Genomic DNA, 26979 nt, shown 5'->3' on the forward strand with positions numbered 1-26979 from the left:
ACGAAGGAGCCGTTTCGTTACCCATCCCCGATCTGCGCGTGCGCAATATCGCTCAAGCGGTGCTGCTCCGGCGGGGAGAGACTCACAATAGCTAATCGCCGACTGCGCGACAGAAAAGGCGGGACCTTCACGCTGATTGGCGGCGACGCGGGCGGCCTCGGCGAGGGCCGGGGCGCAGTGGGTGGACGGGAACGTGAAGTCTCCGCGGTGCCTGATGGGGCTGTGCTGCGGCCCGGCGCTGTTGCTGCTGGGAAACCACCCGTTAGTGTTGTCGGCGTCTCTGCCGCCTCATGGCGGCCATCGGGGTTCACCTGGGCTGCACATCAGCTTGTGTGGCCGTCTATAAGGTGAGGGCCTCGGGGAGCTGGGTTGCGGGTGCAGCGTCCTTTGGGTACGAGGCCAAGTCCTTTGGTCTGCGGGGTTGTGAACGGCGTGTCGCCGGCCTAGGGACGTCGCACGAAGAGGCGATTCTGCGAGGAAGTCTTGGGGCTAAGGGCTGGGCGGACTCGGCCTCTTCCCCCGCGGCCCTCAGGAAAGGCAGCTGCGGACCCAGCACATCCTGGGCGCAGGAGGACCGGACGACATCCTGTGTTCCGAAGGCCTCCAAGCCCAGGGGCGGACCCAGGGACTTTCTGGGCGCCGGAGGCCCCGGGGCGGGGGCGGACCCGGGAACGTCCTGGGCGCTTGAGGCCCCGGGGGTTTGGGGGGAGGACCCAGGGACACGCTGGGAGCTGGAGTCCCCCCCGGGGGTGGGGACGGACCCGGCCACGTCCTGGGCGCTGCAAGCCTAGAGGAGGAAGGCGGACCTGGGGACCTCATGGACGCAGGAGGCCGGGATGGGAGACCCGAGCGTCTGGTACCCGGAGGTTTCTGGACGTTTGCCAAGAAGGAGCAAGGTGGCCGCGATCTGGAACTGGACCTGTTAATCCCGAGAAGCGTAGGAAGCTAGTTGATGGTGTGTGCTCTATTCACTTGTCCTTTCTGGAAATGAGTGTGTGACTAGGAGTTTAGGGCTTCTTCTCGTCTGTGGGGAGGCGGAAGGAACAATAATAAGGGACAGCCCTGATACTCGTCTCACGGTTAAACGTCAAATGATTTGTAAGGAAAGGCCGAAGGATTGTTGCTAATTCATCATATGTAAAAAGAGAGAAGAAGGATGAGCGTTTACAGGGAAAAGGAGAAGGGATAGAAAGGTTAATGTATTAACACGTTATTTTATATGGAGAGGTTATTATTACGTCTTTTCTGTTATCAGCTATGCAGAACAGACTGAAAAGAGGCAGCTGGTTGTAGAAGTCTGGTCTTCTTAAGATCTAGGAAATACAGTAAAGCAGTTTTTGTTTCCATGTATATGTCAGTCACAGGGCTCCACATATGTCTGAATGTATCTAAGGAGACTATGTATTTCATTTCAGAATAACTAATACAGTTGTGTGTTTACCTCTAGGATGGCCGGGCTGATGTGGTTGCAAATGATGCAGGCGACAGAGTTACTCCAGCCATTGTTGCTTACTCAAAACATGAAGAGGTACCATTCTCCTCATTTTTGTACCTTGAAATAAGTATAAAATGACATATTTAATAGATTGCTCTTTTTCAGGTTGTTGGATTGGCAGCAAAACAAAGTAGAATAAGGAATATTTCAAACACAGTAATGAAAGTCAAGCAGATCCTTGGCAGAAGGTATGGAGTAAAATAATACTTTGACCTATGGTAACAAAAAACATGTTTATAATTTGAATGTAAGCATAATTTGAAATGAAACTAGAAACACCAGTGTGTTTTTCGCTGTGTTTAGTGACTGAGTCATTTCACAGAATTCCCCAGTAGGCTGTTATCTTTTGATATTAGTGCTGAATTTTCTGAAAGATGGAATTCACGGAGACATTTGCTTCTCACTTACAGGTCTGTTAGTATTGGTAGATGCTAGTGTGCATTTAGTTTTGATAATTTGTGTCATTCAGAGGTGGCAGTTTGAACTTAACACGTTTTTACAGTACTCTTTTTAAACTGGGAGATTGAGTGGGAATTTGAAGATTTCTTTGCACTATAGTTGAATTTTGTGAAGTCGATTGTAATTGGTGAATATTTATGTAGAAGCTATTGATTTTCTTCTTCAGATCTCTTTGTGACACTTTCTGGGAACTAACTTTTCCAGTTGGCTTACACATTTAATCATTAGGGAAAACAGCTTAATTAATGTCTTAAGAATCAGGTTAATCATCTGCTATAACTTTAATTAAAAGATAAAAGAGGCCTGCTTCCCCAGACTTCTGTCTCCTCAAATTATAGATTACCTCAAATTATACTTATAAATTATGGGTTTTTGTTTTCATTGGAGTTTTAATATGTAATATAGTGTTTTTAAATTTTCAAAGTGCTTTCACATCTATTATTTAATCCAAAGAAATCCCTGTAAGATTGGTACGGCAGATTTTATACCTCCTCATTTCTGGATAAGAAAGTCAAAGCACGCAGAAGTTACAGTGTCCCTAAATTAGTTTAGTGGGGTGAACTCTACAGGACTGTGGTCCAGGACGCCTAATTCTTAACGTCAGGTTCTTTCCTTTCTACCTTATTCAGGTGAGAATTTAAGTAGAAATTTCCTTGTGTTGTTTTTAGGTTTGGGAAGTCATGGATTAAATTTATATATATATTTTATACATACAAATTTTTTTATTTTTTTACTATCTTTTACCTATATTTAGATAAGTTGAACTTGATGCTCATTTTTTTTCTTTAGAATATCTGTGATTAAGTCAAAAACTGTAGTGTTTTGGAGAGAATTCAAATTGTTGTGAAGATACATACACTCCCATATCCATTTATCTGTTGACTAAACTTAGTACTGAGCATATTGAAAATAAACTGAGTTGCTGTCAAAATTTTTCAAATTGTAAACTGAAAAAACAATGGCAGGAAGTAAGCAGCCAACAATGTTTTTTATAATTAAACTTTTTTATTTTGAGATAATGATAGATTTACATTGTTGCAAGAAATAATACAGAGAGATCCAATCTATTTCTGGATTAACCATTTTCTCCCAACTGGAAACATCTTGAAAAAACTATACTACACTATCACAACCAGGGTACTGGCATTGACACTGTCAAAATTCAGAATAGTTCTATAGGTGCATCTCTTTGGGAGCCCTTTTTGGGTTTTCTTGATATTTGGGGGCAGGTGGTGGAGATAAAGATGTGGATGTCTTCTGCCATATTATGCAAAAAGCTTTGTATTAGTGAGAACAACTTTAGCTTGCTTTTCTTGCCCTGGAAGTTACCTTTTAACAAAGGCGTGCAGTGGTGACAGTCAGATGGGTAATACATAGATAGCATAGCGTACCACCCAGGCCGAGGTTAGTGAGGAGTGAGCCGCAGCAGACACGTATTACTGCACTGCTGTCCTGCTATCCCTTCTCCAGAGTGATGTGCCTCAGGATCCAGGCATCCCCGCCCCTGTTGGTCTATCTACTTACAAGACAATGGTGATTTTTACAGATACACGGTGGTTCCAGGTCTCAGCCTTGGAAGCATCCTGCCTTTTGTGGAGAAGCCAGTCCCCTTGTTGCCAAGCCAGTAAGGCCCTTTGTAGCCCTTGGTCCGCATCCTGAGCGAACTCCCAGAGTTGGGCTTTTCTCAACCCTGGCATCCTTTCTCTTTGCAACCTACTTACAGGTAGCACCGCTTAACTTACTGCCACAATTATCCTTACACCGTTCCTGTAACTTTGATTCCCCTGTGGCCTTCCAGCCAGAAATGCGGTCCTCCGACCTGGCTTCTCAGCAATTAGCCCAGAGAGGGAAGAAGCGGCCGGCTCCTGGAGATAGACTGGAGCACACAGAAACTCCTCACACCTTCAGGTCGGCACCCTCCTGCCCAGGAGCCTCCTCCAGCTAGCCTTTTTTCCCAGTCCGCCATGGCCACTTCCAATAGCAGTGCGGGCATCCGGTGGTCCAGACAAGAGACACGAACGCTTCTCTCCATACTAGGCGAGGCAGAATACATTCAGCGCCTGCAGACTGTGCATCACAACGCAGATGTCTATCAGGCCGTGTCCAAGCGGATGCAGCAGGAAGGCTTTCGCCGCACCGAGCGTCAGTGCCGCTCCAAGTTCAAAGTCCTGAAGGCATTATATTTAAAGGCCTATGTGGCCCACGCCACAAGTATGGGCGACCCACCACACTGTCCCTTTTATGATACTTTGGATCAGCTTCTCCGAAATCAGATAGTGACTGATGCAGACAACTTAATGGAGGACGCTGCTTGGGCCAAGCACAGTGACCTGAATTTAGCGGCCCCTGACACGCCAGGGGAGGAGGGGACCAACATTCTGGGAGCAAAAAGGACTCAGGCAGCAGAGCATCAGCCTATTTTGAAAACAGTGAAGGAATCAGATGATTGTCAGCTGAGGGTCAGTGACCAGATGCCAGAAACCAGTGACCTCGAGGACTCCTGGGATGAATCCTCGGGTGCAGGTAACCCCCAAGCGTGTGAAGGGTCGGGGTCCCAGAGTCACTTGGTTCTCATCAGTGTGTGTTTGAATGGTGACCTCTTCAGCATAGTCGCTGTTTCAGCCCCTGCCCTCTCGTTTAAACCTAATGGTGAGAGAAAGGGCTCCAGATTTTTTAAAAGCTGTAACCCTAGGTACGTATGATATTAGAACTCTTTTAAACCTCAAAGTACTCTTTAGAACAAAACTAGTTTGGGCATTATTTATAATGGGGACTTAGGAACTTGTGGCTGTAGAAAGGCTTGGATAGCACCATGGAAGGCAGAGGGGGAAGTTTTGGACATATTATTATAGCAGACCAAAATATCCACATGAGAAAATGAATTCTTCCCCACCCCCTGCAGAGAGATGCCTTGGTTTTGTCCTTGTCTCTCAACTCTGCGGCTGGCTCCAAGCATTCCCATAGCAGGAATGTCCTCTCTGCAACATTGTTGCTTTGTTTTTCAGGGTGCTCTCAAGGGACCCCCAGCTACAGCAGCTCCCATCACCTTTTCAGAGGTGCAGCTGCCCCCTGTCAGAGCATCCCCATGACCAGACTGGCTGTGTCCGGTGAGCCCAGCCCCTGCTCCAGCTCCAGCCGAAACACTCATGGGGTGGCCTCCGCACAGCGGCCTCCAGCCTCCTCCTCCAGGGCTCCTTTTGTTTCTGGTGGGGATAGACCTTTGACCAGTGAGCCCCCTCCCAGGTGGGCCCGGCGAAGAAGGCGGTCAGTGGCCAGGACTATTGCAGCCGAGCTGGCAGAAAACAGGAGGTTGGCACGAGAACTTTCAAAGCGGGAGCAAGAAAAACTGGATCGGCTGATTGCCATTGGCGAGGAGGCCAGCGCTCAGCAGGACACTGCCAACGAGCTCCGCAGGGATGCGGTGGTCGCGGTCAGACGCTTGGCCACGGCAGTGGAAGAGGCAACTGGGGCTTTCCAGCTAGGACTTGAAAAGTTGCTTCAGAGGTTAATTTCAAACACCAAAAGTTAGGAGCTGATCATGCAAGGGTGTATTTCCTACACTGGCAGAGCCTGGGTCCAACCGATGCCTCCTGATACCCTGGCTCCTTTTCCATGTCCTCAGACAAAAAAGAGTGGATGGACAGTTAATGTGGAGTGGTAGGAACATATGTGCTCATGGCTGCTCCCAGGTGTCTCCGCTAGTTGAAAGACCCTTTAGAAATGCAAGGGGTGGCCCAGTAGAAAAAGGATGCAGCCAAGTCCACAGAGCTGGCTAGCCCTGACTTCGTCGCTGATGGGAGGCACTTTAGTTTACCTCTCTACACCAGCTTCCTCAGCTGCTAAACCTGCCTACCTCACAGGGTTGTTGTGAGGATCAGATGGCTGAAATAGATGTGAAAGGGTTTAAAGCACTATACACATGTAAGTTATTAAAGCATATGACCTTGGCTGAGAGAAGGCTGGGGTGAGGCACAATAGTTGACAAGATACAGAATTAGGGTTGTACACCATGACCTCATTGCTTAAATCTCTACTAGTTTAACTTGACTTCTTCCTGGAGTTTACAATCTTCATTTCTTAAAACCTCTCTGTAGTTCATTAGGCTAATGTAGACACAACATGTATTGGTCCCTTTTTATATTTGCTGTGTCTGTGACATAACTACTAGCAAGCACTTAATAGTCAAACCATCTTTCCCTCCATTTTACTTGTCCTTAGTCTCTTATCTCTATGGATATGATTCAGAACTGGTAGGAAGCCACAATCGTGTGTTTTGGTTCATGTTGATAATCCTTGATGAGAAATTGGCGATCATAAAATACTCCCTATAAGTAAATTCTTTGCATTCCATGTTTAGGTTTCCTTATATTCATAATTATATATATTTAGGTTTGGTTTGTCATTTGGACATCATGGAAACAATTTGGATTATAATAAGCTTCCCAAATACTTGTAGCTAATTTTGTTCTCTGTGTCTTTGTTTTCTGTCTAGAATGTTGCAAAAGGCAAGACTGAGAAAATGTTTCTTCTAGGAAACTCTGCAAAGTCACTTTTTCTCACAAAGTGTAGACAAAAGTTCACCTTGTTAATGGCATATATTAGAAGAGAATAGCTTTGGTAACAATTGAGGGTGGTAGGAATAAGGACAGCCTGCAACAGATAGCTCTTTTTAAAAGCACCAGCCCTTCACAGGTACATCCCCTTTTCTCTCTGAAACACACACATTTCCTAGAGGAGATAAGATGGTATTGAGCCAGGCTTCCAACTTATTTTAGAAGGGAAGCCATAACTGACCATCATTAACCTAACTTAAAGCTCTTAGTGGTTATTTGGGCTTCCCAGGTGGCTCAGTAGTAAAGGACCTGCCTGCTGATGCAGGAGACGTAAGAGACATGAGTTATTTCAGGAAATATAAAAAGCATACTTGGAATTTAAAAAGCTTTCCTATAATCTAGTGGTGGTGGTTTAGTCTCTTGACTCGTGTCTGACTCTTGTGACCCCAGGGACTGTAGCCCGCCAGGGTCCTCTTTCCATGGGATTATCCAGGCAAGAATACTGGAGTGGGTTGCCATTCCTTCTCCAATGATCTTCCTGATCCAGGAATCAAACCTGTGTCTCCTGCATTGCAGGCAGATTCTTTATCGCTGGAACCATGGAAGCCCTCCTGTAATCTAGAGAGTGAAATAAAAAGTACAGGCCTGTTGGGAGAGGTTTTGTTTTGTATTTTGCAGCTCGGTCGCTTACCTAAATGCTGGAAATACTGTTAGGTGGAGAAATGGTCCAAACTACAGTGGGAACATCCCTGGAACCAGGAACAGATGGCAGGCAGGCAAGCTTGCTCTGGTGAACGAGTGATTATGGAGGAGGTGTGAGGTAGACTACACTGGAATCGAGTTAGAACTCCTGGTTCTGATGCTGTCACGCTTTGTTACATTGAGCAAATCACTTGTCATTTTTTGTGCCTCAGTTTCTTCATCTCTAAAGAGAAGTTTGTACCAGATGGCTTTTCTTGTACCTTCCAGAAAATTAGATGAATAGCATAACAGAAGACAAAGTGAAATTTTGATTGTCATGTTTCCAGTCACAGCAGCATATTAATGTATGTTTGAAACACTGCTAACAGTTGTATTTTAAGGAAAGATTCTACAGTATTGATTTTTATGACTTCTCGTGGACTTCTATTAACTCCACACCCAGACATAGATTCCTTGCTTTAAAAAGGCCTGGAAATGGAGATCATTTTTTTTTTTCTTCCGTGTTGTTTTAGGCCCTTATATAGAGGGATCCATTTCAGTTGCAACTGGATAACACTACTGTAGATAGTTAGATTTTCTGAAAAATTAAGGAAGTACTTGAAAGAGTTAGGCCCATACTCTGTTAATCACTTAATGGTAGCAAAGTACTCCAGCAGGGATTTATTGGAGATAAGAGAAGTGCTAAAGCATGAAGGTCAAGTTGAACTTTAGAGGCAGCAGTGTGCAGACCTGATGGTGAAGTAACTTGAAGGTGGGAATAAAACTGAAGGGAACGATCTTAAAGAAGTCAACAGAATAACAGGCCAAAGCCTGTTAAGAGGAGGAAGTTGTAATAAGGGGAGACTGGAGGAAAACAGGCCCAGATATTGTGCCTGAACTCTAGGCCCAGCCGGGACTCCCCATCCGTCCACAAGCAGGTCACTTCACCGTTCTGTACCTCAGGCCCCTCCCCTCTGCAGTGGGAGGCCATCCCAGCTACCTCATAGGAGCTGCATGAGGACCCAGTGGACAGATGGCTGTAACAGGCTCTTTGCTGGGACGGTGGGGGGAACAAGCCCAGTAGCATGTTAGTGTGGGGCGAGGATCTGCCTATTACAAGGGGCCCTTCAAGAAAGAGGAGGAAGAAGGCCAGGGTACCCTGGTAGGAGTGATGCTCTGCCTCCTGAAGCCTGCAAAGTACGTGGTGCTGTGTATACCAGCCTTCCACCATCCTCTGTCTCTCTGTGAAGTGACTTGATCCTGGTGTGGACAAATAAAGTTGCTATCTGTACACAGATGTGGGTCAGTCCACTACTTTCTGGCGCTGCTGTGAACATTTATCCATCATCTCCATCCTCTGCTTTCTGCTTATCCACTGGCTAACCTCCAGGACCTTACCTCTCTGAGACCTTCAGAACTACATGTGCTTTCTGTCTTCAAATGAACAAGACCCTCAGTTGAGAAAGAATTTTCCATTTCTAAAAGTTCTTTAAATCCCATTAATCCTATCGGGTCCAAAACTGCCATTTCTAAGAGTTCATTAAATTCCATTTAAAGCCATTAAAATACCCTTTTCTGGCAAATTATCTGAGTGATGGATAACATACTGAGAGAAATCATCCTGGTTGACTTCTGTTCTAAAAGCAACTGAACCACTACGTGTCAGGCCAACATTACAGCATTGATGGGGAAAAAAGTTACCATAGGCACACTTAGTCTTTTTTTTCTTATCCTTAAAATATTTGTCTAGGATACGGTATAAATACTGGGTTTAGACAAGAGGGGAGGAGTTAGTGGAGAGAATAGTAAACTTTATATGAAAGATCTGGATTCCAGCCAGTTGTGCTATTAATTAGCCAGGTGACGTCAGACAGACTGCTTACCTGTGATAGTGGAGGTGATAGGAGGAATCTATAAGTATTGCCAACAAAGTTCTAAGCCAAATTAACCCCATTTTAAGCCCCTTTCATTTCCCCCTTGTTTACACAGATTAGGGCCCTCATGTTCGGTAACCCTTCAGTGAAGAGCCACTGTTAATTTTCATCGCCTCCTACTAAACAGTTTTAAGACTGGTCTCTGGACAGAATAGCTGCAGTCCCTTGCAAGAAGGGTTAAGTGGAAGGATTGACCTTATCTTCATTTCTAGATGAAATTAAGCCATGAATCAGACTTTTATCCCTGCTCAAGGCAAAAGTCCCTTAGTTGTTCACTGTCTTCACTGCAAGGCAGTCTACCTAGCCTGATAGAGAAGACCTGGGATCAAGTACTGACTCTTCCCCTTATCAGCTTGTAAGTTGTTGACTGTCTATAAATCTGTTTCTTCTGAATACTGCCTGCCAAACTAACCCTGCTTAAGTGCTGGGAAGATCCAGTGGAAACGTTTTATAGTCTGCATTCATATTACCATTTTGAGCAACATAACACCCTTTGTCTTAGTTTTTTTCCTTGCCATACACATTTCTTGAGTACCTACTTTGTATAGGACAGTATCTATCTACTTATAGTACTCTGTCCTTTTACATATAATAATATTCTTACTTTTGCTCAGTGCTTTCAGGTTTCAGACATTGATTCATGTTCAGAAACCAAGCAACAAAGATGGTGTTAGGTATTCTGGTTTGAGGTTTTACCTCCTTTTGTCCTTTCTAATCTCAGTGGTTTGGCTCTGAGATATGATCAAAGATATGATACTATAGGACTTAAAGTAATTGATACTATGAAAATATTCTCAAATGTATAACATCTATTGATAGTAAGATCAGAACAAGTAAGTTATTTACTTTCAAATGTGAAGACGCTTTCATGGAATTAACTGTAATTATATTTTTATATTTTTTGGTTTGAAGAATATAATCTTTAAAACTTATGTATCAATGATGATGATATAAATATTTATATTTGTCTCTATGGACAGCTCTGACGATCCTCAGTCTCAGAAATACATCACGGAAAGTAAATGTTTAGTGAGTATGCTTCTATTATTACTTCCCTGTTACACAGAGTAATTGCCAAGGTCGTGACCCAGTTATATTGATTTGAAACTTTGTATTTTGTTAAAGTCATTTCTTATTTTAACACACTTCTTTCATAGGTCATTGAAAAAAATGGGAAGTTACGATATGAAATAGATACTGGAGAAGAAAAGAAATTTGTCAGCCCAGAAGATGTTGCCAGACTGATATTTAGTAAAATGAAAGGTATTGAGCAAAGGAAAAGATCTTTTTAAAAGTTGACCTTTTAAAAAAGCTGGAGGTGTTTTTTGATCTGGAGCAAAGCAGGGTGATTGAGCAGATGTGCAGTGAGAAGGCCTAAATTATGCTAGACCTGACTGGCCTCCTAACTGGCCATGTGGCCTTGATTAGATGACTTTTTTCCTTGACTGTGGTTTCCCCAGAAGAAATGTAAATGGATGGGGCCAAATCAGATTTTTCAAAACTTCTGAAGACAAAGTGGCCAGTAAGCTGGTGAAAAGTGAATTATTATGTCTCCCTCAAGATACTACAATCTCCGCAGTGTTTAAGCAGATTAGGTAGGTCTGGCTTTATCACTTCAGGCAAAAGCTTGGAGCTGAGCAGCCTCCTGTGCAACAACTTGAGGACTTCTGGAGTAGATTGTTGATGAGGCTTACTTCAGCTCTGGAATCTGTGATGAAAGTAATTGGGATGGAGGGTAGCTTTTTATGGTAGTTAGTTTGCACCTTTGTGCATCAGAAGCCCATTCTCAGTGGAGCCCATCTCATTTGGGAGGTGGTTGAAATTTGGAAGCCTGAGAACTACACGCTTTAGAAAGTACCTAGTCACATGTCCACAAACTATACCAAAACCATAGAAAGTAGTGCACAGTTTAAGAGAACAAGAGAAGGAGATCAGTGGGGTGGGACAGCCTCACAAATTGGGAAAATCTTTATAATAAAAAGATCTTTGGCACAAATGAATAAACCTCAGTATCACTTGACGTTTTTGTGTACTGTCAGAATTTATGTTTTTCTTCTAGTTTTATTGAGCTATAATTAACGTACAGCACTATGTGACTAGGGTATGGTGTAATGATTTGACCTATGCATGGCATGACATGATTACCACATGAAGTGTCATGAACTTAAAAACTGTTTTTTCATATACAGAAACGGCACATTCTGTCTTGGGCTCAGATGCCAATGATGTAGTCATTACTGTTCCATTTGATTTTGGAGAAAAGCAAAAAAGTGCTCTTGGGTAAGTATAATATGAAGAAGTTTCTCTTAACTTAAAGGAAATATAAATTTCACAACATTGCTGTATAGTAAAAGGTAAAATTCTATGTGAAAATAACTTACACAAAATGTTGTTTGTAAATCATGTATATATTTATATATGTAAATCCTGTGGTAAAAGCATGGTAATAATCATTAATATTTTCTATATTTTATGAAGTGTCAAAAGAACCTGAAACTGCATGTATTAATATCTTCCTTGCTATTTTGATTGGAAACATTTGATGACCAGATTAAGTTGACATTTGTGAATCAGTTTGCCTTAGTGTATTGTAATTAAGGCTTATGTAGGAATTGTATAAAAATAAGCAATTTTAGAAAATATTTGAGTGTTTTTTTTAACCTAGATAAACATCTAAACAAAAAATTGTATCTCGTTTTCATAAGTTGTTATGCAAATGTAATTGGCAAGCACCCAGTCTTTTGCTCTGTGGATAGAGTTCCCTGCAGGGCTTTGCTGAACATCTGAGTTGCTTCTGGGCCACAGAATTGCTTTGTTTACTTGTACTTGTGGAATGTTAAAGCTGTGAACCTAAAGTAAAGAAATTGGAAATGTATTATATTATAAATATGTATTGTATTAACTCTGAAATGAAGTATAAAATATGTCCTAGTCTCTTTCTGAGATTTGTAAGCTCAAGCATTTGGAGAGCTTTCTTTTCCTTAATATGGGCACATGTTATCTTCTTTGTCAAGAAAATAGACTCTGAACATTATTATTTTAAAGAGAAATTGATCTCTACACTTCAAGACTTAGGTCTATTTCTTGTGTTTTGTTATCTTGCTTCTAAAAGATCATTACCCTTCATGTTCTGCTTGTGAAATCTTATTTGCTATTGCATAAAATCTTTAGCAGAGCATTTCTAAAAATGCAGACTTGAACATGTGATACCAAATTTATTAAAAGCACATTGTCCACAGGGAAGCAGCCCGAGCTGCTGGGTTTAATGTTTTGCGGTTAATCCATGAACCATCTGCAGCTCTTTTGGCTTATGGAATTGGACAAGACTCCCCCACTGGAAAAAGGTAAAAACCATATTTTCAGCTTTAAGTTTTTCAGTGCAGAAAACATTTTAGATGATAGCAATTATTTGAATAGAGATTGTTATATAATGCAGTCATTCTAAGCTTTTATAGGTGGAAAGACATCAAAATTCTCACCCAAAGTTTTTCAAATAGATGAGAAAGATGTCCTAGAAAGCAGAGAACAGATACAACAGGAGGGAAGGTTGCGCCCTTCTGCCCTTCTCTTATCATCTAACACTTTGTCCCTTTAGTGAAGGAAGATTTGCAGTTTATAAGCCAGCCAAGTTACAGCTGAAGCTGTAGGGCACTGTGAAGTTTACTACCAATTCGAATATTAAACATGCTTAGAAAAAGTGAGGACTTTCATGGCAGGAGATAACAGAAAAGCCAGCATGGGAATTTAAGATTTCATTTGATAATGAAATAGTAAAATGTACTCCTAATTTAATTGTAAAACTGGTCCTAATAGATCTGACACATTATGCAACTTTAGGGATGTCAATTCAGATGTGTTAATTTTCCCTAATTGTATCTTTTCGTTCATATCTCACAAAGAAACTAATATAAATCACTAGGAATTTAAGTAATCTAAAATACAGAATATCAGAAATTTTGGATTTTGATTCATAGGAAATTAATGCCTAGTTTTGCATATGTTTTAACTTTTGTAGAACATGGGCATTGCAGTAGTAACTAAGAGTATTAACAAAGTTTCTATATTTAATGCTCTTAGACTGACTTTAATTGCAAATCTCTTTTTTATTTACTTTGTGAAAAGTTAGTGTCTTGAACTCCAGTTAGTGAGAAAGAATATAATTTTACCAGCAGGATTAAATAAAAATGGGCTTTGACTTAAAATCAGAAGATCTGGTTTCTAGACTCGATTCATTCCTAAGCAATAACCATGGACAACTCAATTTTTCCCATAAGAGCTTCAGTTTCCTCATTTGTGATTTACAGGGGTTAAACTAAATGACTTCTTAGTTTAAGAAATCAAAATTGGCTTTACAATACTATGATTCTCTCATAACTTACTCGTGGTTTTTTTTTAGCAACATTTTGGTGTTCAAACTTGGAGGAACATCCTTATCTATCAGTGTCATGGAAGTTAACAGTGGAATATACCGTGTTCTTTCAACAAACACTGATAATAACATTGGAGGTACCCACTTCACAGAAACCTTAGCACAGTACCTAGCCTCTGAGTTTCAGAGGTAAGTATTAATGGACTTGATATGTTTGATGATAAACCTGAAATTTAGCTTCAGGTTTAATTTTTTTTACCCAATTTATTTGAAATTGTCCTTTCAAAGGAGGGCATGGCTTTTCCACGGAACTGGATATTTTCATGTCTGAAATTATAAAACCTGTCCTGGCAAACAGGCGAAAGCAGAGACCCAGCTGCCTAGTGCAGTATACTTAGAGTTTCCACTCAGTGTAAGGGACCACCAGACACTGAACTGCATGAACTTGGATCTCAAGTTCAACTTCCTAATTTGTCAGTGGTTGCTTTTATGTTTGGGTGAAGGAGGGTAAAGGCAGTAAGGCTTCACTACCTTCTGAACAGTTTTTACAGGTGTAAAAGATTACGTTGTAGTTAGATTTCAGTGGACCAGTCTTATGGGGTATCTATTACCACAAGGAATATTTTAGTTTTGTTGCTGGATGCAATTATTCCATTTAAAATTCTAATCCTGTTTGACACATCATGAGTCAACTATATAAAGGTTATATTTGGGATATCACTGCTCTAAAAAGTAGTGTTTTCATCAGTTTGACTACATTGGGTTAAAAAAAAGTCCTGAAAAAGTGGTAATTTCTCATTTGTTCGGTAAAGACCTATGCTGCTTTTTGTTATAAAGGTGTTCCAACTCAAGGAAAGTGAAAGAAAGTAAAAGTCATTCAGTCATGTTTGAGTCTTTGCGACCCCATGGATTATACAGTCCATGGAATTCTCCAGGCCTGAATATTGGAGTGGGTAGCCTTTCACTTCTCCAGGGGATCTTCCCAACCCAGGGATTGAACCCAGGTCTCCTGCATTGCAGGCAGACTCTTTACCAGCTCAACGTCAAGGGAAGTCCCTCCCACTCAAGGAAGGGCACTGTTAATTTTATTATGGGTTTTAAACATGTTTAAAAGCAGAGCCATCAGTCACCACATAGTGAGCAGTTTTAATAGTTAACTCACCCTGGAGGTAGAAGAACTGTAATTTTACATATTTTATATGTTTCAAATTTCTTTGAAGAAGCACTTTTAGTTTTTGGTTTTTTTTTTTAATGCTGGACAGATAATTCTATGCCATTCAACAAGAATCATGCTACGGTTGTAAAGGGTGAAGTATGAGACTTGACCCAGTTGCATGAATCTCCTTCAACGTCCTTTTGTCTCATCTGCAAAAAGATGATGGTTCCTGTACTTCTTCAAAGCAGTCCATAACTGTGGTTAAACAATCCAGCAATTCAGAGTCTTAAGGATATTGGTTATTCATTTTTCCTGAGACCCCTCTTCAAATTCTCTTTCCTTATATATTCTGAAAAAATAAAATCTGGTATTAATATTGATTCTTGAGCTTATTTATTTATTTTTTTACTGGCCATATGGCATAGCATCCAGGATCTTCCCAACCAGGGATGGAACCTGCACCCCCTGCAGTGGAAGCACAGAGTCTTAACCACTGGACGCCAGGGAAGTCCCTGATTCATGAGCTTGCAATTATCCTAATGGGGATTATCCAGATTTTAGTTACAATAAATTCTAAATGACCTAGTAATTTTTAAACTTCAAAGACTGTATTTCTTGTTTAGGTCCTTCAGACATGATGTGAGAGGAAATGCCCGCGCCATGATGAAGCTAATGAACGGTGCTGACACTGCAAAACATTCTTTGTCAACCTTGGGAAGCGCCAATTGCTTCCTTGACTCATTGTATGAAGGTCAGGATTTTGACTGCAACGTGTCCAGGTAAAACTGCATTTCGAAAAAAATTCAAAAAGTTCCAAATGTATTCACATTTAGGTGTAATTTTCTCACTTCAGATTTTTCATTTTCTCACTTGAGGTTTTTAGCCCACTATAAAAGGAGAGCTTTTCTGTCTCTACTTCCAGGGTTTTCAGCTCTTGTCAGACTAAATGACTGTTCCCAAAGCAATCATGTCAGTGATGACTGCCCTGTTATGTTAAACCTACCAGGAGCAGTGTGTGACAGGAGCATCCCAGGCCTTTGAAAGAATGATGAGGGGAGACTTGAAAGTTTGAGATTTGTAAGTTTCCTTTCTGGACTAGCAGTCCCGCTTGTATAGTCCCTAGTTCTTTGTGGGGCTTCCACGTGCATCAGTGGTTGTTTACTATTGCATTGTTACGCCTGTGTGGCAGGCTGTATTCTAAGTTCTTTCTTATGTATTAACTCGCAAATTCTCATAACAACCTAATGAGGTAAGTGCTGTTGTTTTCCTTACTTTACACAGGAGGTTTCATTTCTTGCCCAAGGTTATCCAGCTAGTAAGTGACAGACCTGGGATGGAAACCCAGCTAGTTTGACTCCCGAGTTCGTGCTAATTACCTATCACCTTACTCTGAGGATTGATCTCTGTCTTGGTTTTATTTGCTTTGTCATCCATTGGCAACATTTTAAATTTTAGTAGCTTTTGTGACATTTAGTAAACACAGGTTTAATGTGCATAAAATTATTTTTAATGCTCATATCTTTTCCATAATCCAAAACATTGGTTACAAATGATGGCACGTCCACCCAGGAATGGGTAGGGGAGGCCACTGTACTCTCATTGTGTGTTGTGTATTACTCACCATACTAATAGCTACCATGAGTTAGCACTATTTAAACCTCCCAACAAGCTAACAGGTGACTTAGAAGCATAGTGAATATCCAGAATACAGTATTACATTATTTTTAGGCTTTCTACTCACTCTGTTTGGTTAAATTTATCTCTTTGTCTGGCCCTTGTAGCTTGCTCCCTCTTTCTCCCTGGGTTTTTCTCGATTTCAGGTCAGCACTGCCACCAGTAGCTATTTACAATTTTTATAATTAAATAGGTAAATAACATTAAAAATTCAGTTCCTCAGTAGCATTAGCTGGAGTTAAGTGCTCAGTAGTCTCAAGTGGCCAGTGGCTCCAGAAAGTTCTCTAGATATTTTAAGAGATTTCAAGCTACAACCTAAAAGAAAGTTGTTCCATTGAATTTTAATCTCTTGTGGGCAAGAGAGTCTTTATATTTTTTCTGTTTCCAGAATATTTAACTTAGTACTACGTTTGTCCAAGTACTCAGTAAATGTTTGCTTATTCATATCAGTTATTAAGAAGGAAATAGAATTTGTCATTTTATTTGCTAGCATTCAGACTTCTCAGGGGGTGCAAAATAACCAAACTTAAATGCAGCAGAGGCTCAGACCATAAAGAAAAGTAGTGAGAAACAGTTTTTTAAAACTTTAAAACATAAAAATAGATTTATTGGTAGAAATCCCATACACTGAGAATTTATTTTTAGGTTTCTTGACAGCTTACAATAGGCAGGCTATGGGTATAATTTTTCTATGTGAATTTAATATTATATACATTTGTAGATGAATAACCTAGACTTTTTCCTCCCATGATATTGCTCTGCTGAGTGTTTTAATATCCTGTTCTGATCATAAACCTACCCTTAAGAGAACTATCACAGTAGGTTTTGACATTACTCTTTACAAGAAAAAGATGTCTTGCTTAACTTATTTCTGCTGTCTCCTCTGTGTTTATGTTTTTATAGAGCAAGATTTGAACTTCTGTGTTCTCCACTTTTTAATAAATGTATAGAAGCAATCAGAGAAGTCTTAGAACAAAGTGGATTTACAGCAGATGATATCAACAAGGTAATAACTTTTGTATTTTTTTTATTTATGGTAGGAATAGTTTTTGACTGGAAATTTAAGAAATGGCCCCTTGTTATTGAAAGAGTATTTTTATACATGTAAATATTTTCTTACCTTACATTAGGAAATAAGGAAATTGATAAAATTTTGATTAATGGCTCTAATGAACTCACAGTTCTGTGTGTTTATTAGCAAAAAAGATTAAAATTCCTTTTCAGTGTATTTTTTGTATATAAGCAAAAACCGACAAATATTAGAGTGTTTCTTAGGTGTCAGGCACTGTTTCTGAGTGTTTTACATGAATTAACTTGCTGTATCTTAACTAGTAACCTCTATGAAGTAGGTGATATTATTTACCTCCATTTTATAATTGGAGGCGCAGAGGTACAGAGGTATAAGTAGCTTCATGGTTACCATGTGGCTAGTGGTAGAACCAGGATTTAACTCAGTGTGGTTCCCAATTCTGCTTTTAACCAGTAGAACAGACTCCTCTCTATTTGCTGAGAAATATTGCATATTTGCTTGCATAAGAAAAGATTTAGAGACTTTCAGAAATATTCCAGCTGGTTTGTAGTTTTTTTCCCAAGATTATTTCTACTATTTTACAATATATATAGATTTTTTCATTGTTGTTGATAAAGGAATCTTCATATAAGAAAACTCAGAAAATAGGACCAGTGTCTTACTTTATAATAAACTTGTCAAATTTGTTGCACAATTTTGAATTTTATGTTCCTTATACAATATTATAACCAATTTCTTTGTCCATATTACTATATAGTCTTCATCAACACAATTTTAAATAGACTCTTGGCCTTCCTCAGTGGCTCAGTGGTAAAGAATATGCCTGCCAAATCAGGAGACGGGTTCAATCCTTGGGTTGGAAGATCCCATCTGCCACTGAGCAAGTACACCCGTGCACCACAACTACTGAGCCTGTGCTCTAGAGCCCTGGAATCACAGCTGTGTAGCCAGTGCACCCTGGAGCCTGTGCTCCACAACAAGAGAGTAGCCCCGCTGTCCGCAACTAGAGGAAAGTGCATGCAGCAGCAAAGACGCAGCACAGCCTAAATAAGTAAATAAAAATTTAAGAAATAATTTTAAATAGGCTGTTAATATCCTAGAAAAGGAAGAGCACCATAGGTTATTTCATTGTTCTTTTGAACTCCTAGATCAGGTCTTCCCCTCGCCAGAAAAGTGATGCCCATCTCTTCCTATATTTAAGATTATTCTTTGGGATAGGTTTCTATAATAAAAATATTGAGTCAAAGAATATAAATAGCAGAAGCCTATTTTTACCTTCAGTTACTTTTCAAAAGAGCTGAATTAACTCATACTTTCATCAGCAGTGTATGAGAACAGACATTTTAGTATAACATTGCTGACACTGAGTTTTATCATTTAAAGATAAATTTTCCATTAAGTAGTTGAAGAGAGAGGTTTTTATTCTGTATTTTATCGACTATTATAGGATTCTTTGAAAACGTGTTATCAATGTTCAGTTCAGTTCAGTTGCTCAGTCATGTCCGACTCTTTGCAACCCCATGAATCTCAGCACGCCAGGCCTCCCTGTCCATCACCAACTCCTAGAGCTCACCCAGACTCATGTCCATCGAGTCAGTGATGCCATCCAGCCATCTCATCCTCTGTCGTCCCCTTCTCCTCCTGCCCCCAATCCCTCCCAGCATCAGAGTCTTTTCCAATGAGTCAACTCTTCGCATGAAGTGGCCAAAGTACTGGAGTTTCAGCTTTAGCATCATTCCTTCCAAAGAAATCCCAGAAGAAATCCCAGGGCTGATCTCCTTCAGAATGGACTGGTTGGATCTCCTTGCAGTCCAAGGGACTCTCAAGAGTCTTCTCCAACACCACAGTTCAAAAGCATCAATTCTTCAGTGCTCAGCCTTCTTCACAGTCCAACTCTCACATCCATACATGACCACAGGAAAAACCATAGCCTTGACTAGACAGACCTTAGTCGGCAAAGTAATGTCTCTGCTTTTGAATATGCTATCTAGGTTGGTCATAACTTTTCTTCCAAGGAGTAAGTCTCTTTTAATTTCATGGCTGCAGTCACCATCTGCAGTGATTTCGGAGCCCCAAAAAATAGTCTGACACTGTTTCCCCATCTATTTCCCATGAAGTGATGGGACCAGATGCCATGATCTTCGTTTTCTGAATGTTGAGCTTTAAGCCAACTTTTTCACTCTCTTCTTTCACTTTCATCAAGAGGCTTTTTAGTTCCTCTTCACTTTCTGCCATAAGGGTGGTGTCATCTGCATATCTGAGGTTATTGATATTTCTCCCGGCAATCTTTATTCCTGCTTGTGTTTCTTCCAGTCCAGCGTTTCTCATGATGTACTCTGCATATAAGTTAAATAAGCAGGGTGACAATATACAGCCTTGACGTACTCCTTTTCCAATTTGGAACCACTCTGTTGTTCCATGTCCAGTTCTAACTGTTGCTTCCTGACCTGCATGCAGATTTCTCAAGAGGCAGGTCAGGAGGTCTGGTATTCCCATTTCTTTCAGAATTTTTCACAGTTTATTGTGATCCACACAGTCAAAGGCTTTGACATAGTCAATAAAGCAGAACTAGATGTTTTTCTGGAACTCTCTTGCTTTTTCCGTGATCCAGCGGATGTTGGCCATTTGATCTCTGGTTCCTCTGCCTTTTCTAAAACCAGCTTGAACGTCAGGAAGTTCACACTTCATGTATTGCTGAAGCCTGGCTTGGAGAATTTTGAGCATTACTTTACTAGCATGTGAGATGAGTGCAATTGTGCGGTAGTTTGAGCATTCTTTTGCATTGCCTTTCTTTGGGATTGGAATTATCAATGTTAGTAAATGTTTAATTTTGTATTTCCTTATGTGTAAATATTTCATATTCTTTGTTTAGTCAAATCTTATGGATTTTTAAAATTTATTTGTATAAATGCTCTGTATAATCAGAAAATTAACTGCTATTTACTGCAACCTTCTTTTGAAGCATGCAGTTTACTATTGAATTTTGGTTCTATTAGGGAGGATGGGTGTTTGACACACTGAGGTTTCATTTCTTGATCTATTTAAATCTGTTGTTCTGTTACTCTCAATTCACCTGCTTCTGAATTTACCAATTCCATCTTTGTTCAAGTGTTTGACAAATATTTATTACTGTTGTCTTTTAATTTGCTGTAGTTTGAAAGTTTTTTATTTTCACTATTTTTGTGTATGTTGTAACATGAAAGTTGCATTCTTTTGTCTGTAGAGGTTTTAGTTCAGTTGGGTTTGTTTTTTTTTTTTTTTGGCATACATATGCTATGCATTGTGGTACGTGAGTAGAAGTGTGGCTTATAAAGATGAAAGCGCATGGTATATATGGTACAAGGCAGTGGTGGGAAGGGAGTGAGTTTCGAGACAGATCCAGCTGAACTGGAAAGCTCACAGTGCTAATAGTTCCAGAATAGACCAATCACTTAATTTCCTGAGCCTTACTGTCTTGTCTCTTCTTACTAGGAGGGTGATAATATTTAACTTTCAGTTAAGTATTATAACTTATTTTATAGGGTTGTTGTGAAGATTAAATGAAAACCATGTATGGCACAGGGTGTGATGTACCATAGATGATCAGTTCATGTGAGTTCTCTTCCTTCATTAACTGGTCGTACAACCCTGACATTAGATATCACAAATGGTACAATCCTCAATTGCTTGACTAAAGATCAAGTAGATTCTTAGAATTAAGGATTTTTTTTTTTTTTGGTGTATAATTGCTTTACAAAGTTGTGTTAGTTCTGCTGTACAGTAAAGTGGATTAGCTGTATGTATACGTTTATCGCCTCCCCACCCCTTTAGGACGTGACTGAGCACTGAGCTGAGCTCCCTGTGCTATGCAGCAGCTTCCTGCTAGACACTTCTGAAATACAAGCTTTTGAGAATATAAAAATATAGTCTTGTCTCTGTAGTTTGTTGACCTTATGACAGTAATGAACAACCCCCAAGTCTCACTGGTTTTCTGTAGTGAACAGTTTTTTCTTGCTTGTGTTCCACATGAGCAGCTGAAGGTGGCCGTGTGTCAACTGCTTTGGCATTTTTCTGTGTGCTTCTCATTCCACAACCCAGGCTAAAGGAGCAGCTCTCGTGGAGGAAGGGAAAGAGGAAAGGAGATGGCAGAACATGCAGGGCTTTTAAAACTTCTGCTTAGATATGTTGTACTCCAGTATATTCACATTCACCTGGCCAAAGCTAGACCCATGGCCAGTTCTGAGTATGGAGCAGAGAAATAAAATGAGAGGTTGCAGTGTCTGGGCAGTGGCTGTGGGTGGGGATGTATAATCCTCTTACAGGGCTAGAGGGAGAAAATGATGGGCTTTATATTCACTGAAACATTTAATCCTGGCAATATTCACTGAAACATTTAATCCTGGCAAAATCAGGAAATTGGCTCTCCATTTACAGATGAGGAAACTGTAGGGTCGGCCAAAAAGTTCCTTTTCATAAGCTGTTATGGAAAAACCCGAATGAACGTTGTGGCCAACCCAATAAAAGGTTTCCAGAGAGGGTAAGGACTTTCCCTCAAGTAATGCTGGCATGTAAGTGATAGAGCCAGGACTGGAACTCAGATACTCGGCCTCCATAACCAGGGCTCTTTCTTTACTCTTTCGTCATTTTAAACTTTGTCATTATAAGTAAAAAATATGTTAAATATTAACAGTGTACTAAATGCATGTTTATATGTGTATATTTTATATGGTAAGTTTAAAATAATATGCTAAAATAGGGCTTCTTATATTTTACCATGTGATGAAGATGGCCTGTTACATCTAATTTTGAGAAACAATTATTGTTCTAAAAGTAAAAAACTGAAAATTGTTTTTATTTTCTAGGTTGTCCTTTGTGGAGGGTCTTCTCGAATCCCAAGGCTACAGCAGATGATTAGAGACCTTTTCCCAGCTGTTGAGCTTCTCAATTCCATTCCTCCTGATGAGGTCATCCCTATTGGTGCGGCTATAGAAGCAGGAATCCTTATTGGGAAAGAAAGCCTTTCCGTGGAAGATGCTCTTGAGATAGAGTGTTCAGCCAAGGATATTTTAGTTAAGGTATGTTTAGCTTATCTTTACTTTTCCATACATAGTATAAAGTTATTGCCACAGGTTTACATACATATGGTTTTTAAAATAAAACCTCGTACTGGTAAAAATTTTAAATTTAGGTTTATAATTTTACTTGTAATGAGTTTCTGATATTCTTTCAGTTGATATTAACCTGTTAATTTCTTAATTATCGTTTTAATCATAAGCTTCTAATACAGGTTGAGAAGTGTATGTTTCAATTTATTTTTAAAGTGGGTTGGGATTAAGGATCGGTTCCATTTTTTTCTCTTTGCTGCTTTATAGTGTTGAGATTATCAACAAGGACCATATCGTCATTTCTAATAGGAGTGATTTTTTCTCATTGCAATGACTTCAAAGGATGTGCATATTATTTTCCTGCTTATTAGGGAGTTGATGAATCAGGAGCCAACAGCTTCAAAGTACTGTTTCCATCAGGGACTCCTTTGCCAGCTCGAAGACAACACACATTACAGGCTCCTGGAAGTATATCCTCAGTGTGTCTTGAACTCTATGAGTCTGAGGGGAAAAACTCTGCAAAAGTAGAAAACAAGTTTGCACAGGTGAATATATCAGATTATACTATGAATTAATCACATGAAACCGTTTAGCTTTTCCTTCTGGTTTAGGCTCTGTTTAACATTAATTCATAAACTGTGCATATAGGACATTTAACACTTTTTTTTTAAAACAAAACTTATTTAGACAGGCTGAAATGATTATATGCTAATTTGAACAGGTAATCTGTACAAAAAATTTTCATTTTTTATTTCCTTCTTGTGGGATTCCATCATGTGTGCTTTGTTCTTTCTTTAGACCCCCCAAAAATACAATCTGTTTTTCAACCAGTCATTTATTCCCCTCTTTGCCTTGTTTAGAAATTCTTAGGATCCCTCAGACAGTTACTTCTGGAATGAGCTTTCCTCTCCTCCCCCAGCCAACCCCAGTGGGTTCACCTTTACAGGCTTTGGGACTAGAACAGGGAATGAGACATGAATGTTTCTTCACTGGGATTAACACATTGTTATGAATGGATTAATTGTACTTATTCATTTTGGAAAGAGAAGAAACAAGCTATTTCAATTTGAAAGAGGAAAACGAAAACGAAGTACAGTTGTGTTTCTACTGCTTCTCTTTGTGCTCTCTACCCTCCTTGACAATCAGGTCAGTGGCAGGGGAAATGACATTTATTTGTTTGCTAAATGCCAAGTGTGCTCTACCAGGCAATTTACAAACATAGTCCCAAGTGCTATGAGATAGACATTGTTGTGTGCATTTTATAGGTGATTAAGAAACAGGCTCATGATAGTAAATACCTTGTGCTTGACTGAGCTGAGATTTATCCTCAGGTTGGTTTTACTCCTGAGCCCACGCTCTTGCCATTGCACCATGCTGCCTCTGACATAGGATAAGTTTGCTTTTTCAAATACCACATGCTTAGATCATATGATATGGTCCTCTACAACCTTTAAAATGTATCATATGGAGCCATGTAATTTGCTTAGAAATATGCCCAAGAAATAATGGACTCCCCAAGTGGCACAGTGGTAAAGAATCTGCCTGCCAGTGCCAGAGACACAAGACACCTGGGTTGGGAAGATCCCCTGGAGTAGGAAATGGCAACCTACTCCAGTATTCTTGCCTGGGCTCCTTCAAGCTAGTAAAGGCTTCAAAGCTCCTCCATATGCTTCTGCAGTGTATCACTGTAAAAGTACTTTGCTGTGCGCCAGGCTCTAAACTCAGATGGAAGTCTAGTATTCATCTCTTAAATCAGTGCATTTCTCACATTTTCTCCGGACACACTACTTGGAGACTCTGCAGCTACCAGATGCTGGAAAGGAAAAAACTAGTCACATAATACTGAATTTGGAAGAGAATCTTCTACAGATTCCATCTCTTCTAACTACCTCAGTTTACAAATGAGTAAACTTGGTGTTTACCTAAGGTCGTAAAATTTCATGTTGGCAAAATCTGAAAAGTCACTTTCAAACTTATTCTGTTGGTATGCCTTTCTTTAGGAAACCAAGTAATTTTATAGTAAATCCATTAATAATTCTTACTTACAAATGTAATCATAGTAGTAGTAGTAGTACAAAATAGTAGTAGTAGTACAAAAGAATTTGACATGTATTTCTTTTAAATGGTTTTTTCAAGTGCATTTAAAATATTTGAATTTTTTAAAGTATATATAAAAGGCTTGCCAAAATGTAATGTACGCATTACTGTAATAGTGTAATCACCAAAAAGAAAAACAGTCTTTATTTTCTGAGACAAACAGTATCATTTTAATCTAGGACATGACATTTAGGAGGGACAAATAATATTAGTTATCTTCCATGCCCTCCTTTTAGAGGAGATGTGTCAGTTAAGAGAGCTTAATTCTATGCTCTGAATTATGATAAATGGTAAAAGAACTGAAAATAGCCCTGTTTTAAAAGGTTTTTTCATTAATGAATAAGATTTAGTCCATTGGAATAATCGATGCATCAATTTATTAATGTCAAAATACTGAATCATCTTTGTATTATTTTTGCCTAAACAGGTAGTGCTTCAAGATTTAGATAAAAAAGAAAATGGACTACGTGATATATTAGCTGTTCTTACTATGAAAAGGTAAAAAATTAATGTACTTCTGATGTTAAGAAAATTGGCTTTGAGATTCTGCCTTTTTTTCAATTGATTCATCTGTTGTAACTCTTGAGAAAATCATTTATTAAAAGCTTATAAAGATCTTATCAGTAACTTAGATTTTCCCTGTAAAATTAACTGTATTTACCAAGAAAAGTATATCTCAAGTCATTATCATTCTGAATTTTTTGTGACTTCTTTTATTATTATGGGTGTAGTCAACCTAAAAAATTGGTCCATGCAAGTTTGAGACATAATATTTATCGACTTTAAGTATGATTTCCTAAGGTTTACGTAATTGATTTTTGTCCTATGAACGGGTAAGTTTATTTCAGTATTTCAACAGGAAATCTATAGGACATATACTACAAATTAAATTCAGCTGTTATCATTTCTTTAACAGTAGTCCATCCATAATACTGTGTCTTACAAGTAAATCATTTCCAAATCAATATTAAGGTTAGTTTATTCCATAAATCATATTTAGCCAGAATGTAGAATTCATTAGGGTAGATCTATCATGGCCCGGGACTGAAAACAACTCGTTGTATCTTGAACTTGCATAAAGTTTTTAACTCAAGGTCTTTATCATCATGAGTTCTCAAGGAATACAACCTTCATCATAGTGACACAGAAGGAGATTTTTAAAGAACAACTACCCAAGTATGGCATATGATTCTAAATGTAAGGCTTGAAGTTGTGTTTCAGTTATTTATTTCTTAATACTCTTCTTTCAAAAGGTAAAATGATCTCTTATTTAGTCAGTGTCCTCAAGTAGTTTCTTACGAACTTTCTGCTTTTATAAATTGAGCTTATGAAGTGTTACTATTTTTTGTTTGCATAGGGATGGATCTTTACACGTGACGTGCACAGATCAAGAAACTGGAAAATGTGAGGCAATTACTATAGAGGTGGCATCTTAGTATTTTAGAGGAACCATGAATTTTTTAAATCTAAAATGTAATGTTTATATTAAAATACTTTTCAAATTACCTGTATGATCTATGTTTCTATTAAACTATAGTATATTGGTTATTGTTGCAAACTTATTTTTGTTGTTTTCCACTTAAGATTTCCATTATTAGTGGGAAATACAAGGAACTTTCTCTATCATGAACCTACTTAGAATAAAATCAAGTGACTTGAAGGAAACTTTACCAGAAATTTAATGTTGCAGTTTAAAATGTTTTTTGTCTTTATAATTTCTAATTTTAAGAAATTCTTATTAATCAGCTAAGAACAGTTTAAAAGTCTTTGATGTTAAAGAAACCATAGAGCCATGTGCAAAGTAAGATACCATTTTTGCTTAAAAAAACACACAATTGTTTATAAATCCACATGTGACACATGTAGAGAGAAGAATGGACAACTGAACGCCAGACTCTTAACAGTGGAGGGAGATACATGGGGTGCACTTGCATAATTATCTTAAGGTTGGTTTTTTTCCCTCTGACAAGCATGTTTTCATTTGAAGTTGAAAGTTTTTTTTTTTATTTTGAAGAAAAGCCTAGCCACTTTCTGTTCACCAGAAAATGCTGACTAGTGCATTGAGAATACTTAGGCGGATACTAAGGAAGAAGCTTTTTCTCTTAGTAAAACAAGACAACTAATCTGCCTGTGTTGAAGAGAGAGCTTGAAGGTGAGCCATGTGCATCAGACTCTAGATTCATTACCAAGGGAGAATTTTCCACTCGTTTCTTTCCTTTGTTCCCAGTGGACTTGAGAAGGGGAAATATCTTCACCCAGTAAAATTTTAAAACTCTGCTGTTTTTTCACCTGTTCAAGACTTTGAAATGTGATTTATTATTACCATTGATTTTTATGGAGACAGATGACAGTAATCTTCTATTTCTTAAATGGAGAAACTAAACTTAAATCTATTATTCTGCATCAAATTATAGACAGAAGCACCAAGGAAGATTCAGATATGAGTC

General features: G+C 39.2%; 1 protein-coding gene across 5 annotated transcripts; it reads left to right on the top strand.

The window, feature by feature from the left end:
- HSPA14 (heat shock protein family A (Hsp70) member 14) lies at positions 65–26094 on the top strand. 5 transcript variants are annotated; one of them, XM_013968498.2, is made up of 16 exons: positions 1511–1528; positions 1601–1683; positions 3753–4477; positions 4960–5458; positions 10103–10151; positions 10280–10385; positions 11312–11402; positions 12362–12466; positions 13519–13680; positions 15271–15426; positions 17225–17327; positions 22193–22405; positions 22807–22980; positions 23480–23581; positions 24960–25030; positions 25890–26094. In XM_013968498.2, exons 3-16 carry the CDS (start codon positions 3919–3921, stop codon positions 25966–25968), a joined length of 2469 nt encoding a protein of 822 aa, XP_013823952.1. In that variant the 5' UTR covers positions 1511–1528; positions 1601–1683; positions 3753–3918; the 3' UTR covers positions 25969–26094. The 5 variants fall into 5 exon arrangements, with proteins under 5 accessions (XP_005688015.1, XP_013823956.1, XP_013823952.1 ...); XM_013968502.2 differs by lacking the exons at positions 3753–4477; positions 4960–5458 and adding an exon at positions 154–347 and having other exon boundaries at positions 1448–1528; XM_018057132.1 differs by lacking the exon at positions 23480–23581 and having other exon boundaries at positions 1512–1528; positions 25890–26090.

The sequence above is a fragment of the Capra hircus genome, chromosome 13 (assembly GCF_001704415.2).
Source record: "Capra hircus breed San Clemente chromosome 13, ASM170441v1, whole genome shotgun sequence".
NCBI classification, from domain to species: Eukaryota; Metazoa; Chordata; class Mammalia; order Artiodactyla; family Bovidae; genus Capra; species Capra hircus.

Excerpts from the sequence above, each read along its gene's own strand:
- HSPA14 (XM_013968498.2), top strand. The coding sequence starts at position 3,919 with ATGGCCACTTCCAATAGCAGTGCGGGCATCCGGTGGTCCAGACAAGAG. Across the intron at positions 10,152-10,279 it reads TCACGGAAAGTAAATGTTTA|GTCATTGAAAAAAATGGGAA; the intron begins GTGAGTATGCTT and ends CTTCTTTCATAG. Across the intron at positions 10,386-11,311 it reads GATATTTAGTAAAATGAAAG|AAACGGCACATTCTGTCTTG; the intron begins GTATTGAGCAAA and ends TTTCATATACAG.